Here is a 19,961-nt window from a genome sequence, read left to right as displayed (position 1 = left end):
CACACAGTCTTCCTCAGCCTCTTAAGGCTTTCATAAGCAAAGCTTTTCTCTAACTGGTGCTCCTGTGAAAAAGGTGAGCCGATTGGACCATTGGTTATGTGCAAGAGGAGGGAAACACACATGGAGGGGATTAAAGCAATCTGACTGCTAAAGAGAATCCAAGGAGGGTTAAGAGATTAGAAGACACACTTGTTACAGACACATTTACCTACACACTCAAATCTGCAAAACGCATCCTTTATTACAAGAGAATGTACAGCGTGCAAAACAAATACCCTTTGTTTCCAGAAAACAGGAAACTAAACAATGATGTAAGTGCTAGAACAAAAAAATTGCATTATAAAGAGCTTTTCAACAAACAGTTATGGGTGCAGGAGATGTATTTGTGTTAATAGTACTTTATCTGCAAATATAGACTTGCTTGCAGCCAAATCGGGGCACTTGAGGTGACTTTTGAAGTATTTTATCACAGGAAAGCATCTTAAAATCTTCTTCATCTCCTTCAAAATTCTTTCCTGTTTTTTGTTTTTAGGTGTGTGTTCTACAGGTAGGGCCCCCAGCCCAGATACATCTGACAGAGCAGTTTGTCGTCTGTGGCTTCCTGTATGAGGTAGTGGACGTGTCCCTCTATAGACAGAGGTAGACCCAGTACTTTATTCCTGCTCTTTATTACTCCCTGTAGACGCTGGTCGATGTCACACACATGGGTTTTTGCCTGGCAGAGAAGGAGGGGAGAAAGATAAGACAATACAGGGATATAAATACCAAAAAATTATAGATTAATAGATTATATTAGACATGCATGCTGCTCTAAATGCATACAAACATAGTTACAGAGGCAAAATCCAAGAAACGCACATACCTTTTCATTAACTATCTCTCCTGTCTCGTTGGCCTGAGCTTTAGAAAGTCCCTTAGCTTGTTTGCTCCACTCCACCAGCGGGTCATGAAGGAAGGTCTTGAGCACACTTACAGGAAAAATTCAAAACAGATATTAGGAATTTGGAAACCTTTAAAAAAGTCACCATACAAGTTTGTGACAAGAGAGTCAAGTATATTAGAAGTCCACTGATTTCAACATGAATGTGAACTCATTTTATGCTACTTGCTCTACTCCTAGTGTTTTTCAAGCTTGGTTTTATTGATATACCCCATTATTAAGTATTTGTTTGTGTACCTCATAAGTGGTTCTCTCTGGTCTCTCATTAGTCTCAGGGTGACCTCACAGGCCTGTCTGAAGAGACCCTCAGTGCCCATGGGCCCCATGGCGTGGACCATATTCTGGGTCAGACGGAAGGGAACCACCTCAGGCACGTCAAACGTCTCCCCCTAGTGGAGAGGGAGAGAGGGAGCATTAGAGAAATGACTGAGTAGTACATGAGAATAATATATAAAACAATTTCCATGATTTTCTCTTGAAATATTTATAATATAAATGACGCCTAATCAATGTATACTTTAAGACAATTTGAGGTAAACACAAACCTTGTTGAAGAGGCAGTTAAAGTCGACGTGAACACATTCCCCAGTGAAAGAGTCAAAGAGGATGTTTTCTCCGTGGCGATCTCCCAGGCCCAGGATGTAGCCCACCATGGACATCACAGCAGTGGAGCGGCAGTACGCAGAGCGGCTGCTGTACCTGTAAACACACAGTAAAAATGTAATCTGTGAATTTAACCTGTCACTTCAAACTTACAAAATGTTTAACCATCCAAAAACTTTTTCAATCTAGAACTGAAACTGCTTCTCTGAAATGTGGGAACATACGCAGACACACATCTAAGTGAGATAATTGACACTGCTTGTGAAACAGTGTCCCTAATAATGTAACCACAGAGGTGTGGGGTGGGTTGTACCATGATGTGGGGTCAGCGAAGGTCCGGAGGAACCACTCGTGGAAGACAGGGGGGTGTCGAGCACACAGCACCTCCTTGTGGATTCGTAGCTTCTCCTCAAAGGGAGCCGTCTTTGGTAGAATAAGCTTCCTGAGCTCTTTACCTGACAGGTAGACGCCTACAACACACATGCAAATGTGACCAAATGTCACCACACTGATCAAGCTGACAGTTTCTTTTCATCACTTCCTGTATGTTTAGGCTTTATGTGGGGAGATACCTCTCTCCTTATACAGCTTGGTGAGAATGTGTCGCAGTCCGGCGGTGTTGTTGACCCATTCGATGATGCCGCACTCCTCGTTGAGGGGAATCACAGCGTAGGTTCGGATATGTAGCTCCCTTCGCCTTGACTCAGCATCTTTGCGGAGGCACTACACACACACACACACACACACACACACACAAACAATAAAGCGTGAACACACATTTGAACTACTGCTTGTTCCACACCTTTAAAGTGCACGACGCATTTTACACATGTAGGTTTGATGAAGTGTCATTTTCAACTTCTGTTCATGTGTAAGAAAGGTATTGATTCATATTTGTATGAAATAAAGCAAAAAATAAGATCACACACCCAAACATAAGAACCTGGAAAAGTAGAATCTATGGAGAAATCAACTTATAAAATATAAAACAGAATATTAGATTCCCTTTCCCTCTTTGAATTGTCAGAAGTGATAAATTCACTGTTTTCCTGATTCATTTTTTCCCCTTTTTCTGCTGTTGTAAAGGATGTATGTTCCTGTTAAGTATGGAGATAAATGTGTGTCTGTATGTATGCACGCATATCCATTTATATAATGATGAACATAATAGCATATACCATGAAAAAGTTGATGAAAAAAGACTCACTTATGATATAAACACAATATCAATGTATCTACTGATTACTGTTTACTATTATAAAATATGAGGCTACAATATATGGTGGTGTTGCACACTATTTAGAGGTTACTAACTGCTTTAGTCCACATTTATATACATGAGGAGGGCCAATTAATACCATTAAAAAGATTGTACAAGTATAGGTAGTAAACCTTGTTGATGAGGCAGTTGAACTCCATGAGTCTGCAGTCCTTCCTCAGGTCATCTTTAGGTTTACACATCATGGTGTAGCTGCGCCCATCTGAACCTTTCAGACTTATCTTCTTCGGCTTCTGTAAGGAGGCCAAAATCTCCACCTACACATACACACAGAGGTTAGGTTTATGAGGCTCTAGTGATCATAAAATATGATTTTCTAAGACCCTGTCTGTGTATGACTGAAAAATGCCTTTGTAACCTTGGTTGGATAAAAGTATCCTCAGGCACCTTCCTACCAAACAGACTGAAGACAAGAATCTACCCCCTCTTTTCCCATTCTCTTACAATGTCTTCAAAGCCGTCCAGGTAAGCCCAGTGTCCGGGGAAGGCATCGTGCTGTGTGTTTGCACCACCAGTAGAGGGCAGTGTAGGGATGAGGACCGACTGCAGCGGGATCAGAATCTGGCTGAAGGTCGGCTCCTCCACCAGGCGTTTGAGCTGCTTGAAGTGAACGCTCATGCTGAGTGTGGTGCTGTTACCATCGACCTGTAACACACATTCACGTGAACCTGCAGCTACCTTTATATAGTTTCTCTTTATGTGTCCTTACCGCAAGCACTTCACTTCCTGAAGGAGATCAATAAATGTTTATTTGAGCTAATCTAATCTTGTCTAACAATAAAAGATGTTGATACAGATTCACTTAGGAGGATTTTATTTTGAACTTTTGAATTATGTGAACAGCTATTCTTTTATGCTGTGGCTGCAAAGGCATTTACAGTATCAACTGAATAGTGTCATAAAATAAGAGACGCTAAGCAGTAATCCATATTGACAATTATTATAGCTTTGCTGAGTTAAAAATATAATCTTTTAAAGATTTAGAATTCAAACAGTATTGTTTAGATCACCTTTATAAGACTAAAATAACCTGAGCTTGGAATTGCTGTGTGCGTGTACGTGTGCGTACCGGCTTGTTGCAGAGCTCCAGCAACTTGTCAGTAAGTCTGTTGGCGTCTCCAATGAATTTCTCCAGTGACTGTTTGAGACTGATGGCTTTCTTAAGGATCTGATTACACCGGTTCATACGCATGGGGTAGGAGGACTGGAAAAAATAAAAATAAACACACAGTCAGGAGTGCATTTGACATCATATATATATATATATATATATTGTATAAAAGCAATTAAGTAGTCTTTCTGAGTTGATGCAGGTGCTAAAACATCTGGTCGATCAATCACACAAAATGAGAGATTTGTAATGTTTGTAAAGGGAACTAATCTGGTAAACCAAAAGTATAGTTAAGGAAATAAAAACATACACATACAAAAGTCAGCATTCAAATACAACGGCGTACATACAATATATACACTCATATTGTACATGTGGAAATATGCAGGCAGGAGGAACTGAATGCCTTGAAAGATTAAAGTGCAAAAGATTCCGTACCCAAGGCCCTGACTATTATTAAGGTGATACATACACACCTACACACCTACACACCTACCTTGGAGACAGCCGTCATTAGCCACATAGCCTGTTGGGGGTACGCCAAGAAGACTTTGGCCACTATGGTCATGAGGACAGTGAAGACCTCGTCGCTGGAGTGACACACCCTGGAGATGAGCTGGGAGAAGGCAGTCAGGAACTGGTACGGTGCCAAGTTGGCACAGTGCTCACTCACCGCAGTGTTGATTTTCCCCAGCTCCTGACGCATCTGTCTGTCCGGTCGCCCGGCTGTGGTGGAGAAATATACGTAGATAGTATTTTAATGTGTTTACATATTTTTCTCTTTCCACTGTTAACAGCTCATAAAAAGCTAATGAACAGCCATAAAGTGTTGGAACTCCTAGTGAGTTAGCCAGACAGTGGAAATATGTTATTTGCCTTTGCTCATCTTTATTTCATTCTCACAGTCACTCCTGGCCACCCACCTTTCTCACACTCACACACTTTGGCTCCAAAATCCAGCCATAGAGACAGCATGCGAGGCATAGCCTGGTAGATGTACTGGTTTCCAAACTGCAAGGCTCTGGGAAGAAATTACCCAAATTAAATCGTTGAAGAAGAAACGAATGAGTCTGCAGTGGAGTAATGTAAGTACCAACAGTGAGAACACTAACTTACTTTCCAAAATACGTGACAATGTATCGGATGAGGTTCCCCTGTTTCTCCAGCTTGTTGTCAGTTACCATTGGCATCACTTTGTCATAGTACTTGGCCAGGTAGAAGTTTCCATCCTCCCACTCAGGAAGAAGGTTAGTTACATCCTAAAAAACATACACACCCTCACACTTTAAAGTGGGTCTGCAACTGCAACATATTTAGCATAGTTGGTTAATCTGATTCTTTATTAATCAATTAATCGGTCAGCCTATAAAATGTCAGAACATTGTGAAAACAGCAGCAATTATCTGATCTTCCTCTACAGTGACAATTTTCGGGCGTCCCTGATGGGCAGCTGCTACCAAGGAGTTATCTCAGTATCTTTCTAGTTTAAATGAGTGAGTTATAAATCATCCACAGTGGTTTATTCATCCTACAAAAATCAACGTTATTACCTTGTATGCCTTCATGATGGCATTGGACTCGAAGTTGGCAGTCTCCTCCATGAAGCGTCCCACCAGCAGCATGGCTTTGCCTTTGGTCTGCAGACTGCGAGGGTCCATCACTGGCTGGTCATCGGGGAAACACTGGGCCACGCCCTTCTGCAGGACGATCAGGGCCTGGTGGACATCACCCTGGTGACAGACCGGCAAAGAAGCTTTTATTGGTGTTGTTCTGTATGTGTGACATGCATCAGCTGATACTAATATGCACTTTAGTTAGAGACTGCATGCAAAACAAGGCTCAGCCTTACACTGAGATAGTCAAGAGTTACTGATACTAATAAATAAAACAAATCCTGAACAAAGCATATCAAGGAAATGCAAAAGTCCTATTCCCATTGGTTAAAGGTTGAATCACAGCAGGCAAAACAACATATTTAGAATTAGTATTACATATAATTTTCAAGAAAACCTGCTTCTTATTTTATATCTGTTGTATTTACAAGTTTACCTTAGACCAAAGCCACTTGGCCTTTTCGGTGACAAGCTCGGCCAGGTGTGCGTTCTCTGCGTTCAGTAGTGCATTAAAGGCAGTCTGGTGGTGTCCTGCCTTTCTGGCCACCCGGGCACTTTGGAGCCAGCACTCCCCTACCAGCTCCTTGCTAGTAGGCCTGCAGAGCAAACATAATGCCTGATTTGTGATGTGGACTTGTTGACTTGGACACTGTTCAGATTTACATCTTAGCCAGGAGCTCCGATTATTGTTGTACTCTCCCTGAATTGATGGTTTAATAGTGTGCACATATGAAGTTCAAGGTGCAAAGCCACACTGTTAATACAGCCAAAAAAGAGCTGCAACAATAATGTTCATACTAAGGAAACGCTTAAAGGGGAATACTGACATCTAAACACAGTGAGAACTGTAATAAAGTGTGCCTGCAGATGTTTCTACACCCTTACTGTGGTCCCAGGCTGAACAGGGCACGACGGAGGGCCAGGATTGGTTCCTTGGCCCTGAAGGAATTCTGGGTCATCTCCAGTCGATCCGACCAATGAGGAGGCTGCTGGCTGAGGCTGGGGGTGGAGCATTCCCTCTGATTCTGCAGTTCAGTAAAAGTGTGCTCCAACTCACTGAGCATGTGGAGCCTAAACCAGACACAAACATGATGATTTCGGACGCACAAGATATTGCTGCTGACAAACACACAAGAACATGGCTGATTCCAAGAATAAACAGACACACACAAACCTGACGATGTACTCATATCCTCTCTGGTAGGTTCCACACTCATAACTGGCTGCAGACAGAGGGACGACCTGTTCCTTCCTCACCAGCTTCAGCCTCTTGTAGAAAGTCTCGGCATCCTCCTTTTTAGCCGAGAGCAGTAACTGGCCGAGCCGCACACCCCAGGTACTGGACTGTCGGTCTGGAGACACAATGGTAGTGCAAAACTTAGTCACTAACATTTATCTTTTTAAGTAGAAATGCCATAAAGTGCCACTAATGGTTCAAGATGTTGCAGCTTTCAAGGATCATCTGTGTATTTTATTACCTGAACTCAAATAATCTTCCAGCAGGTCCCATTGTCCAAGCTTCCAGGCTGCCTCCACTCTGTAGGTGTTCAACTCTGACTTCCACTGGTGTCTAAATGTTCACATGTATAGCTACATTCAGTGGACCTTTAACTGACTGACATGTTATCCAGGAGTGAAAGAGTCCATCAGTTAAGAAACCATCAAGAGGTCAAGGCACAAGATTGACATGAACATAAAACAATAAAAACAAAACCTCCAACTACAGTTTACAGCTGAGATGGGTCATAATATATGTGCGTCTGTGTGTGTGTGTGTGTGTGTGTGTGTGTGTGTGTCTCACTTGCTGGCCAGTACTCCATTGACCTGAGTGATGACTGTTGACAGCTGTCCCAGGCCGAGCATAGAGGTCATCACCCCATGATAATGGCCAATCTACACACAAAGGAACGATGACAATGATGAAATAGGGAAAGACAGCTGACAGCACAAAGCTATCTTTTATCTTAATGTAAACAATAATATACAGCTAGACTACCTCCTCTGACAAGATGTGGCCACTTCTGGACCTATTTTATCTTTGTTGCTTGTAATGTTGGTGAATTGAGAGCTGAAACTTAAAAAACTCTACTGTAGCAAGATTTTAGAAAGCACATTTATTAAGTGTAACCTGGAGGACCATGAGATCAATTTATATTAATTAGTTATTTTAAGTTTAATCTATTTCGTATTTCGTGCATCCTTTCATCATAAGAATGTTTTGAAGATTTGAAAAACAAAGCTGAGGAACTGCAGCCTCTTTCTAGTGTGACATTATAATCAGAACACTATATGTACTGTATAGAGAATTTACGTAAATTTAGATAGTATAGTAAACATTATGTGTATACTGCAGCACTGAGTGTGTGTGTCTGTGTGTGTGTGTGTGTGTACCTGGTCTGACTCCAGCTGTATGGCCCGGTCGTAGCAGGCGGTTGCATCTCGGAGCAGGCCGATGCTCTCGTGCTCCAGTATCTGTTCCCGTAGCGACGGCTCCTCCCTCCTCAGGGCATTGACCCCCCTCACCCCATCAGGCTCATGCATTGCAGCATACAGTGTCTGCAACAGCCAATCATTACAGAAAGAATTCAGAGAGCTGCAACTTCTCCTTAACAAGGGTGATAATTCAATATTATTGTTTATTAACTTTTAGCTGCATCACATTCTGATGATATGACCTTAATATATATCCATGGAAAATATTCCATTGCTTTGAATATTATTATTTTATGTGCAATTTTGCTTTCATTTGCCATATAGTGAATTATAAATGAGAAAATATCTTTTTCAATATTTTGTATTTAGACTTCAGTCATATTTTTCGATTGTGACAAATTATTTTTTACTACAAAGATGAGCTAAAGGAGGTGAGCAAGATGCTTAAACCCGAATATTTGTCCTCCTCTACACTCTTAAACAGGGCTCTATACAATACTAGAAATGTTTAGACACCTAATGAGTCAATGTAGGGTCTATATAGTCAAACACATGAACCAGAGTAAAATAAATGACTGTTAACGTGCTGTCTGACCTGCAGGAAGGTGAGATGGTCCTGGATGTTCTCTTTGTTTTCTATGATGTATGCTTCAAAGTGCATCAGGGCACGAGTGTACGCTTTGGATCGCAGAGAGGCCTTGGCCAGAACGTCTTGTGGAATACCCTTCAGGAAGGCCACCACACGCTGATACTCCCCACTCTCTGCAGTAAGACATTTTAGGGTTTTTTTTTTACTTCAGAGTTAAGGATGTAGGTCAGATAAGAATGAGGACACATGCATTTACATTCTGTTCATTGAAACTAAGGTAAATATTTCTGAACTAATCATTTGCTATGTTTTTATTTAATTGTCTGTTCTGTTGTCACTGACTTGTGCAACACAGGTGAATTAAACTGTAGCCCACTGATGAAACCTTTTCCATTTTCTGGCTTTCAAAAGTCTCAGATCTCCTGGAATAGCACTCAAGATCTGAGGCAAAATAGGAAAAGTCTGTTTTTGTCACTCACCGCTTTGTCTGGGTTTGGAGTAGAGGATGTGGCGGCTCCACTGTGTGAGGTGAGACAACATGCTGAACACAGTCTGTATGCTGAGCTGTGATAGGCTGGAGGCAGTCTCCTGACCACAGCTCGCTCCTCGTCCATCACCCTCGGTCAGCACTGCCAGCATCTCCTCCGTTACCTGGAAACAGGTTTGCTATTATTGCTAAAAGAAAAAAAAAGAAATCCTGTCTGAACTTCTTTTGTATGTGACACAAACGTGTCCTCACCTCCCGTTGCTCTGCAGGTGTGCAGCCCAGCAGCATGTAGAGAAGAATGTGAGGCAGCAGGTAGATCGTGACCTTGTAGTCGTGTTTAATAATGAAACTACAGCAGGTGAACACTCTGCTGGCCAGCTCATGTCTCACCTAAAACACAAAAAGAAAATCCCCAAAATGTTTATCCTAAGTTCATGTCGTCAAAGAGAGAAATGTGCTTTCCCATCTTTCATAAAAGACACATGCACCTGGTTAAATTATTGCTTTTAAATGTAATTTATTTATTTGTTGTTTTGCTGTTATTAGTTACATGCTACAAAACCCCAAATGCTAAGACTCTGACAAATTGGAAGAGATTAATAAAATACCCAATAGATATGTATGCTAACCTTGCTGATGAGGTATCCGGCCCAGGTGGCTGACCAATCAGAGAATTTGCTGCCTCTCTTACTCAAGTACACTGGCTTCTTCAGTTTAGACCAGTTAACCTCCTTCTGACTGCTCTTATATCTGAAGACAGAGAGGACAAAGAAGAAAAAATAACTTGAGGGAAAGGATCTCCTGAATTATTTGTAAGACCAATACAAGACAGGGTTAGAGTGTACGTGTGCTTCAAGTCTGTGTGTGTAAACTTGAGGACCTGCTGTTGAGGTGTGGTTCGAGTATTTCTTGAATCTGCTCTGGGAATCTCCTCCACAGACGCCGCCCTGGTGAATCGGTTCGACCCTCGCGACACTCAAAGATGGACAGCAGCTCCTACAGTGACGGCACAAACACAAACACATATTACAGACGAGACATAAGCAGACAAAAAGAGACAGAAAGGCACAAATTAAAGCCGTTGGATGTGCAAAGTGAGCGCTTGCACAAGAGTGAGTGTAGCACGTGTGCGTACCTGTATTGCATAAGCAGCGGAGTCCTGTGCTCTCACGTCATCGGCATACGCCAGAAACGTTCTGGTCAGTTCGGTCAGCAGGTCGTAGGCAAAGTTGGGATCATCAACCCCACTCTGTTAACAGAAAAATGTACTGTTATCCTCAGTCAAACAATATATGCATGTCTCTGCAGGGACTTATTTGCTGATTTGTATGTTTGTGCAATAACCTCAAATACATTATAGTTTCATTTGACATAGTTGTCTCCATGTTAATAAGAAGTCAAGTAAGTTTATATAACCAAAATAATTTCAGTAAAGTTATTACAATGTGTAGTTATTTTGTGTGTAATTTATTTCAGTAAGTATTTAAGGGAAGTCTAAAAATGTTAAGAAATACCTAAAACTGAATGTATCAGTTTAGTGCCCTAAATGCATACTGTGTGTCTTATACAGGCACTGCTTTGGTCTTGTCTAGCTTACCACAAAGGTGTTGCGGTCTCCATGGGTGTGTGTGTGCGACAGGTCCAGACGTCCAGGATCCACGGCCCCCAGTTCCCCAAGACACTCCCCACAGAGGAGCCTGGCCTCCGGGGACGAGTCCTGGCAGCCCTTCAGCAGCACTGACACCAGGCTGGAGATGACCGGCTCCACCGCCTCACTCGCACACACCTGCCGCAGCAGCCACTCCTGGAATCCACAACATAAAAGGAATATTTATGGGACATTGTGGTAAGTTTCAGACATGTCAGCCATTGCAAAAGGCACTTGACGACTGACTGTAGCAGTGGAGCTGCTCAGCAGTAGAAAAGTAGTAAAGTGTGGTAGTACTGAGAAACTTCTAGGGTTGAATAACTGTAAGTGGCGTTAATTAGTTTATTGATTTCCATAAAAAAATCTATTTTAATTTGCAAACAAGAAGCTTGAACTCAGGGGTTGTTGTCCATTGTCAAACAATTTGTGTATGTGTTTGTGTACCTGCTTGCTGTGCATCATGTCCCTGAGGCTAGTCAGTGCATGGATCCTGACGTCAACGTTTTCATGTTGAACGGCCCTCATGGAAAGCTGCAGCGCTGCGACCAAATCACTGCTGCTGGCTGTCAGCTGAGGGGGGAATCAGACATTACCACAAACACCAACAACAACCTTCGTCACCATCTGCATCCTTCATTTACTTCATCATCACGATCATCCTCTTATCCGTACTGACCTTCTTGTAGTTCTGCAGAACAGTGTGGATGTCCTTCAGCTCAGGGTGGTCTGGTAGAAAGTAAATCTCATGGAGGTAGTCGTTGACTTCATCCCTGTGGGAGATCGATGGAATAGGATCAATGCTACGACAAGTCTGAAATTAAATGCTGATTTGTAGATCAATTAAAATTTGTTTTGTTTTGCACTTCACCAGCTTTTGATGTGTAACTTCCTGCACAGGCTCACTTTGGTCATTTCTAAATCTGTCAGTGTGTTACCTGTTGTCCAGTATCAGGAAGCGGATAATAGCAGCGGTTTCTTTGGGCTGCAGTGGGATCAGGGGGAGGAGTGCTACAATAACATGACTCAGTAGAGGGCCCAAGTGTGTCGTCTCCACACTCCTCACAAAACACTCCCACGTCCTGTACACACAGGAAATGGGAATAAACACACAGAATCAGATGCTGGGGTTTGAGCTAATCATAGCTGGTTAGAAAAACAGTTAGAAATGGTCTTCTTTGTCAGTCTGTGGTGTAATTAAGATGGGTTAAAGACATTTATATGTGGCTATATGCATTCATAACAAACATTTTGAATGAAACAAATAAAATGTTGAATGTCATTTTTGACAATTACAAAAGCAGTATGCGACTGACATGCTGTTTCCTTGTGATCCCAAAGTGTGAGTGTGTGTACTGACTGGCAGCAGAGCAGAGGGAAGTCCTCTCTGTATCGGAGGCCCGTGCGGAGAGTCGTCATCATTTTCACTCTGACAGAGCTAATGTGTTTGGAGCCCATCAGTCTCATTAGAGCCATTACACTTGTCAATGCCTGCACAGAAACCAAGAGAACACTTTCTTTTAACACTATGCAAGCTAAGCAGAATTGTAGCGGACAAAAAACACTTTCCAAATCAGATACAAAAATCAATCATGTAAACAACATTGACTTCAAACAGAAGCTCTGTGCATCCTCGTACTAAAACAATAAATTCTCAAATATCAGTTATTAAATCAGTTCTCGGCTGTGGATCACACACCAGCTTCTTGCGATCCTTCTCTCCTGCGCTGGAGCTGAGCAGCTGCATGTTGAAGAAGGCAAGTATTCCCAGCAGCTTTGGCTGCAGGTAGTCCGCCTGTCACACAACAACCAAAGACAGACAAGTAAGGATACATGTTTGTGTTAAAAAAGAGAGGAAAAGTTGATTTATTGATTATTAATTATGTATTAATTATAATTTTTGTTGAAAAGATTTTTCAAGTTTCATTATCGATTAATCTGTAGTTTTTTTGCTTTATAAAATGTAATGTCTAAATCACGAAAAATTTTGTTTCAACTGTAATAAAGTATTAACAATGATATGAAGCGTTATAGATGCACAGCGGTTTGACTCAATTTTACAGAATTTCAGATGAGCACAAAATATAACACAAAAAAAACCAAAAACAAAACAAAGCACAAGATGAAGCTGTAACACAGTATTTAACTCTGACACGTACCATGCGTTCTGGGGTGGTGATGTCTCGGGGACCCTGGTACGGGTCATCATTGGATGCAAAGGATGCCAGGATTGCCAGACCATTGAACACCTGCATAGAAATGTAAAATACAGATGTGAACAATAAAACTGCATTAATTACCGACATGAATTCACAAAAAAAAGCCCAAAACAATATATACTGAAAAAGAATTTGTGAGGGAACTTGTGTTTATGTGTGTGTGTTGACCTGTTGGTAGTGTTCTCCCAGGCGCAGCAGCAGCTCATTGTGAAGACCCTGGAAGTCTTGCCTTAGAAGAGAGCCCAGCTCAATCTCTGTCTCACTCTGGGAGGACATTAGGAAAACAAATATAAATCAGCTAATCTCAACCATTTCAGGAGAATTGCTTCATTTATCAGCCTTGTCAGACAGCTCCGACGCTTTTATCGACTCGATTGTATTTGAGTAATACTCTTTTTGACCAACTGCCCAAGCTTAATATTAATTTCTGCTCTGCCCCAGTATTTGGACATAAATCATTATATTAAGTTATTAAATTAATTTGGGTGACCTTTAATGATCTGTTTTTGTTTTATATTTATATAGTATGTAGGTTATTTGGGATTATGGTGAAGCACAGTGCTTGAAGATGCTCCCCATATGCTGGAGTTGAGAAGTGTTGATTCTGTTGACGATGCAAATGACATTTAATTTAAATACAACCACTACAAGTTTAAACATGTTCACAAAGCACCACTAATTGCTCTGTTGTCTTTGTTATAGCTTGAATGTGTAGACGATTACATATTAATACCTGCAGGTAGTGGAAAGCCGTCTCTAGCTCCTCCTTTGTGCAGGAACAGACCAGATGGCTGAAGATATATTTGAAATTGTTGATCAGGATCTCTCTTCTGTTTGCCTTCAGCTCATTGGCCAGGGTACGAATAAGGGCGGAGCCAGTGGAGCTCGCCTTGGCTGCCAGGTAGGGCAGGAGCACCTGCAGGGTCCTCTACATATACAAAAAACAGACAAGTACTTATACACAGTACAGTCTCAATGTACTATCACATTCAACATAGTGTGTACTTTTGTGTCTGCATGTGATTTTGTGTAGTTATGTGTAGACATACAGTGAGGAAGCGGTGGAGGTCTGGGAAATCAAAAGCATGTGCGATCTGAGCCAGGATGTCCAGGGCCAGCTCTCTCTGATTGGCTGATTCGCTGCCCTGATCCGGAGTGCTCCGCAAGGCTGACGCATGACGTGAATGCAGCGACTCCACCAGGAACTAAACACATAGAAGGAAGAGCTTATTGAAGCATACATCTCTGAATTGTAAAAACTAGCTGCAAATTAATCTCAATGCAATTCAGGAGACACATTTACCACAATGCACAAAACTAATGCAACTATTTTGATGAAAACCTAAATCAGTATACATTTCCCATGAATCTTAGAAAATATAAAATTAGAAAAAAAAAAATTAATAGAATGATCAAATGAGTTTATTAAAGACGTATTTATAGTTTATACCTGGCAAATAGGGTTCTTGTACTGACTGAAGAGGGTCTGAAGTTTAAGACCTTTGGCAGTGGCCAGGGCTCTGATCTGAGCGTAAGCAGCTACAGACACCGGGGACGACTTGGACAGCAGACAGTGGAGCAGCCGCAGCAGAGAGAACGACACCAAACTGCCCTGAGATGCTCTGACAGAACAGAAGAGGAATGAACAAATTTAACCCAAACTAGTTATTTTGAGATATCACAACACAGCTAGTGGTGCTAGTCTGTGCTATTGTGTATAATTATCTATACCTGCCAATCTCTCCAGTGGTGAGGATGAGGGTGTTCCGCAGGTCATCATCTCTGTTGAGTTTAGCGTTGTTGAATGCCTCTTTAAGCCGGGCAACTAGGAGCTTGGATAGCACATAACACTGGCATTAATAGCACGTATCGCTCAGTAATCACCTGAATGAAATATTAATGAATATTTTATGCTTTTTTTGTCGTACAATAATACATTTGTAATAAAAATGGTGGCTTTTAAATGTTCAAAACCGAGTGTAAAGCAAAGACTTTACACCTTACCACTAAAATTACTCACCTCACTCAGGGAGCCCTGCTCGGAGTTTCTGGAGGTCTCTGTTAGCAGGAAACGCACTGATTGGCTGAAGCGTATTCTGACCACTGGATCAGAGTCTTCCATTAGACCAATCAAAGCACAGAGAACTGCCAGGGAGTCGCTGTCTCCCCCAGCCAGGTTCACATGCTGGCAGAGGTGAGGGAGAGCTTCTAGGAAAGCTAAGCAAATAAAATAAGTAAGTATGATGAAATAATACAGAATTTTAAAATAATACTAATACTAATACATATGATTGTATATTGATGTAAATAAACAAAAAAACCCTGAAAACTAAATACCTTGTTTAACACTACTTGGAGCTTGCTGTCTGAGCAGTGGCAGGAAGGGTCTGACAAAATTCGCCCTGAAGGATGGAAAACTGTTCCCAGCATGCTCTGTTGCGAGGCTGAGTTGGTGGCAGAGGATCTCAGGGAGACGAGTGGACTGTGTGTGGGTTTCACTGAGCTGGGAGAGCTCTGATTGGATGCAGCTCAGCTGACCAACGATTCTGGCGAGCTCCGTCTTAACCTGCTCTGATCCGTCCTCCAACCTGGAACTACAAATGGTCAAATGTACACCATTAGCATGATGAAAAACTCTGCAAAAGTGTGCGCATTCTGTTTGTACATATATATATGTGCGTACAGCAAAGTAGAGCCAATTAGGTTGTGGTGCGCTTTTCCCAGGTGGTGAAGAAGAAGAGGGAAGGCCCTGACTGCTGCAGCTCTCACCACCTCATTTGGATTCTGCAACGTTTTGGAAAACAAACACACCCGCCACGTCTCACACACACCACGACGCAAAAGGGCCAGCAGCGACACACAGTCTGCCTGGATCTCTGGTGCTGGAAAGACACACACAGTTCAACGTCAATCCGGGTAAAATCATTTTGAAACTGTTTTGAAAATAATTACACCCTGACCCCACAACCTGTAACCTTAGAAGTCGTGACTGTGGGAGAAAGTACTCACAGTAACAGAAGTTGAGTCTATCAGCCAAAGCGGGAAGCCAGGAGGGGAATCCTGAACTCTTATAGGCTGAGACGGACTTGTTCTCACACACCCAGGGAAGAGACAGCAGAGCACACACTCGCCGCTGGAGCCCGTCCTCACTGTGGCTGCTCACTAAACACACACACACACACACACACACACACACACACACACACACACACACACACACACACACACACACACACACACACACACACACAGTGATGAAAATTAATATTGATCAATAATATACTGTACATAAAAGGATGGATTTTGTAGGGGGCTGATTTCTGCCAGATACTTCAGAGTAAAGCTTTTTTATAATCAATAAGGGTAAAAATAAGAGACAATATTATTTTTTAAAAAATAGGAACAGCATGTGTATTGTGTGTATTGTGAGTGTATACATCCTTACTTGTCAAGTAGAGGATAGAGTCCAGGACTCCAACAGTAGTCTGGACAGCAGACTGGAAGTATTTCTGGTCTGAGACGGGATGAGCACCTCCTTCCAACACTGACTGACAGCTCTTCAGGGCCCTGCCCAGGGTCTCAGTGGGCACCCAGAGAAGAGGAGAAGAACTGTCAACAAAGAGACAAAGAAGGAAAGAGTTTTGAATACGTAAGTGATATTAAGTAAGTAGTATTTCTGGGTGTAGGGAAGGAAAAGATGTTATTGCATTACCTGGTGGGAGAGGAGCAGAGGGCTGCAAGGTGGAGGATGAGGGCCAGACCCTCCAGAGCAGACAGAATCTGTGTGGCTTCAGGTTCGTCAGCATCCGAGTTCAAAAAGGTCAGCAGCTCCTCCAGCCGAGTGTTCACCACAGCCCAAACCTCACTGAGAACACGCATGTCCACCTCACTTGAGACACAGAGACGCATAATCATTTATCACGATTTCACAGGAAATCTGCTGCATTGATTTATGAATTCAAACTCTCAGGAGTCACAAACAAAAATACTACATCTAAAAAAACAGGAACAGAAACAAGGAGACAGTCAGGAAATATTGCATAAACTCTTTAATCTCAACAGAAATTGGAAAATGGACAGATCAGCCTCACTGGGGATCAGTTAGAGAAACAAACAAAAACAACTTTAAATTGATCCTTTGTTCAGTTCAGTTGTTGTGTTATCTTGCTTTGACTTCTCCCACTTGCTATATGTTTGTATGTAACAAATTACCTGATAAGTTAAGTCTGATAAGTACATTTTCACCACAGCAAGTCTAACACTTGAGACTTCGAAATGAAATAACTGAGCTGTTTACAGAGATTTCTTGGCGTTCATCTTAGGTGTATGTAGCGGGGTGTTCTGGTTCACACAAATGAGAGAATAATTAAACAAATACCCACATGTAAACGCGGTGTATTTGACTGTATGATATGATACAATGCACTGTGGAATCTTTTACACCACTAAACCTGACAACTGGTCCACCTCTATGACAGAACACAGTTGTGAATGTTTATCACTCACTTTGATGATTTTTTTGTTGTTTTGATGACTGAAATGGTGGCAGATTTGCAGGATTTCTTGGCAGCAGTCTCTCCATCTCCTGACTTCTGCACCACCGTAGCCGTCTCGGCCTTAAGTGCGGCTTGAAGAAATCCCTCCGCACACTGCAAAGCACAAAGCGCAACAGATATTTTAAAGACGGCGAGAGAGAAAAGATGTGACAAATGTTGTAACAGAGAAAAAGAAACATGAAGGAGAGAATCGTACTTCAGCTTGGTTTTCTGTTCCAACGGTGCGTGCCAGCGTCCTGCAGATCTCTGTGACACGCTGCCTTCTTAACAATGCAGCGCTTTCATACACTACGGCAACCGACAGTAAGAAGCTGAACAGCAGGCACAGTGATTCAGTAACCTCTGTCCCCAACTTGACGCCTGCTCCTCCAAGAGTACAAACGCACTCGAACATCTGCGAGAGATAGATGGGCTCAAAGTGCGAGGGAGAGACACCGGACGACTGAAACACACAGCGGGTCAGGTTGAGCAGCTCCCCTTCATAGGGGTGTTTCTCATTCAAGTGTGTGATTGCTGTGTGTGTGTAGGAGTGTGTTTCCAGCAACTGAAGGTAGGCCGTAAAGAACTCATGGCCCTGTGTCTCAGGAAACCCTCCCAGCTCCACCAGTCGCCTCAGCATCACCATGGAGATCTTCCTCAGCCTGGTGTTGCCATTGGCCAGGAAGGAGCAAGCCGTCTCCCAGGCCACGCTGACGTCATGACGGGAAACGACTCCCCTTAGGGCGTCAGTCACGACTCCGATCGTCACGGCAGCCAGCGACTCCAGGGCAGCAGGCGAGGAGAGAATAAGGGGAGATGGGGTGAGGTATGAGGGGGCACAAACGGGGGTGATGCTGAAGCACTCGAGTGTTAAAGGCCATCGGCTCTGCGTGTGAATGCCCAACACGTGTCCCTGTCCTGCCAGCGTGGCGATGTGAGCGTACAGGATGCAGCTGAGGTCCTGGGCCAAAAAAATGAGGTCCTGAGTGAGGCGGCTGCAGATGAACGGTGCCCTGGCTCTCAGGGTGTGAAGCAGAGAGCACAAAACGGCAGAGACCCGCCCGTGGATGACATCACAGTCTGGAGCCGCTGCCACACGAAGCAAACGCACTGCCACCCACTTACTAAAGTCTGAATCAAGGGAGGAATGAGGGCACATCAGAAGTGGAGGGGAAAAGCACAAAACAACACAGATAGGAGTAGAATTATTAATTTTTGAAAAAGCATCTCGTACCAGTTGAGCTCTGTGTGGCGTCCGGGTACTCGGCGGGCTGGCAGGCAGGGTTGGCGAACATCAGAGATGAGGATTTGATTATATGCTGCACAAAGTCCAGCAGCATCACACAGGCCGGCTCTGAACTGGATTTCTTATTCAGCCCAAGAGCAACTGGAAGAACACAGACAAGAGTTTAGTAGGATATCTTAAGGGTGCGAGATCAATCTGTGAAGTCCTATTTAGAAAAGAAAGAAAAACATATTGCTGTGGCCAGATAGTAGAACCTCAAGATGATTTCTGATCTTATATTGCCAAATATGGACGCCTACATTGAACTTTGGGGAGAGCCAAAAGAAAAACAGCAACAACAACAAACACACCAAACAACTGAGGTGGTGTCAAGCTACAACACAACAACTATGACAGGTAAATAGATGTTACAACAAAGACTTTTTTGACATTTAGCTGCCAACAACATACAACTGAGCTATGGACTAATTTTGGTCCTCATATAAACCCAGTAAGTTACCATACAGAAGACTTGACTGCAAGTGCATCAGGTAAACCCATCAGACTCATTAGAACATTTAAAAACTAATAACACTGAGCTTTTATATCTTTAATCCAGCTGTTGTAGGTGTGCTGCACTGGCAGGTGTGTGTGTGTGTGTGTGTGTGTGTGTGTGTGTGTGTGTGTGTGTGTGTGTGTTATTGGGTCCTCCTCCTGTATTGTGCATGAGAGTCCTGACCTACCGACATCCACATCCGTCAGTATCCGGTCAATGAACTGACAGAGGATCTGTCGAGGTTTCTGCACCGCCTGCTCGTACTCAGCCGCGCTGGCACTGCAAATACCAACATCCTAAAACGTTATTTATGGCAACACGGCACAGCAAATGTTTTATAAACATAAAGTTCAACTTCAACCAATTCAGAGACACCCTTAGCTTAGCCAACTTTAGCCGGTTTCCTCACCTTGCTAGCTCCTGAAGAGCCGGTATCATCGCAGACATTTCCAGTCCTTCCATTGTTACTGCGGCTCGCTGTCGCTACTTCAAGATACTTCTTTAAAACATAGTATCAAGGATGTGTTGGGTCAGTTTTAACCAGCGGGCTTCTACATGCTCGGTCCATCCTGTCAAGTCTTTCAAAAAAAACACTTTCGCTCCAAAATGACGTTTTTGTTGTTGTATGGCAGCCGCCGAGGGTCATTACAGCTACATGTAAAGTCGAACTGCAAACTGCTCCCCTGGCGGAGAACTGAATATTTACTGACTGGAATGATTATTAAA

The 19,961-nt window shown here is 42.8% G+C and overlaps 1 protein-coding gene across 1 annotated transcript; it reads right to left on the bottom strand.

Annotated features, from left to right (window-relative positions):
* Positions 1–221: 221 nt before the first annotated feature.
* Positions 222–19,853, bottom strand: atr (ATR serine/threonine kinase). Its single transcript, XM_051396342.1, has 48 exons — positions 19,645–19,853; positions 19,423–19,514; positions 18,689–18,841; positions 17,672–18,585; positions 17,426–17,568; positions 16,632–16,808; positions 16,365–16,528; positions 15,929–16,081; positions 15,603–15,801; positions 15,257–15,513; positions 14,940–15,136; positions 14,651–14,751; positions 14,370–14,541; positions 13,969–14,124; positions 13,653–13,847; positions 13,088–13,183; positions 12,860–12,949; positions 12,400–12,495; positions 12,061–12,191; positions 11,639–11,782; positions 11,380–11,473; positions 11,148–11,273; positions 10,653–10,859; positions 10,191–10,304; positions 9,936–10,051; positions 9,685–9,805; positions 9,308–9,445; positions 9,048–9,219; positions 8,575–8,741; positions 7,938–8,102; positions 7,348–7,439; positions 7,025–7,116; positions 6,721–6,898; positions 6,432–6,617; positions 5,983–6,142; positions 5,484–5,663; positions 5,050–5,192; positions 4,857–4,954; positions 4,430–4,659; positions 3,892–4,026; positions 3,267–3,467; positions 2,936–3,079; positions 2,116–2,266; positions 1,857–2,013; positions 1,486–1,639; positions 1,178–1,329; positions 863–968; positions 222–715 (listed from the first exon to the last, which is right to left on the bottom strand). The coding sequence occupies exons 1-48, from the start codon at positions 19,695–19,697 to the stop codon at positions 542–544; spliced, it is 7,836 nt and encodes a 2,611-aa protein (XP_051252302.1). The 5' UTR covers positions 19,698–19,853; the 3' UTR covers positions 222–541.
* Between the last annotated feature and the right edge of the window lie 108 nt (positions 19,854–19,961).

The sequence above is a fragment of the Dicentrarchus labrax genome, unplaced genomic scaffold (assembly GCF_905237075.1).
Source record: "Dicentrarchus labrax unplaced genomic scaffold, dlabrax2021, whole genome shotgun sequence".
Lineage (NCBI taxonomy): Eukaryota > Metazoa > Chordata > Actinopteri > Moronidae > Dicentrarchus > Dicentrarchus labrax.
The sequence above is the reverse complement of the archived record's forward strand: the minus strand, read 5'-3'. Positions and strand labels throughout refer to the sequence as shown.

Excerpts from the sequence above, each read along its gene's own strand:
- atr (XM_051396342.1), bottom strand. The coding sequence starts at position 19,697 with ATGGAAGGACTGGAAATGTCTGCGATGATACCGGCTCTTCAGGAGCTA. Across the intron at positions 18,586-18,688 it reads CGCCACACAGAGCTCAACTG|ACTTTAGTAAGTGGGTGGCA; the intron begins GTACGAGATGCT and ends CCCTTGATTCAG. Across the intron at positions 4,955-5,049 it reads ATTGTCACGTATTTTGGAAA|AGCCTTGCAGTTTGGAAACC; the intron begins GTAAGTTAGTGT and ends ATTTCTTCCCAG.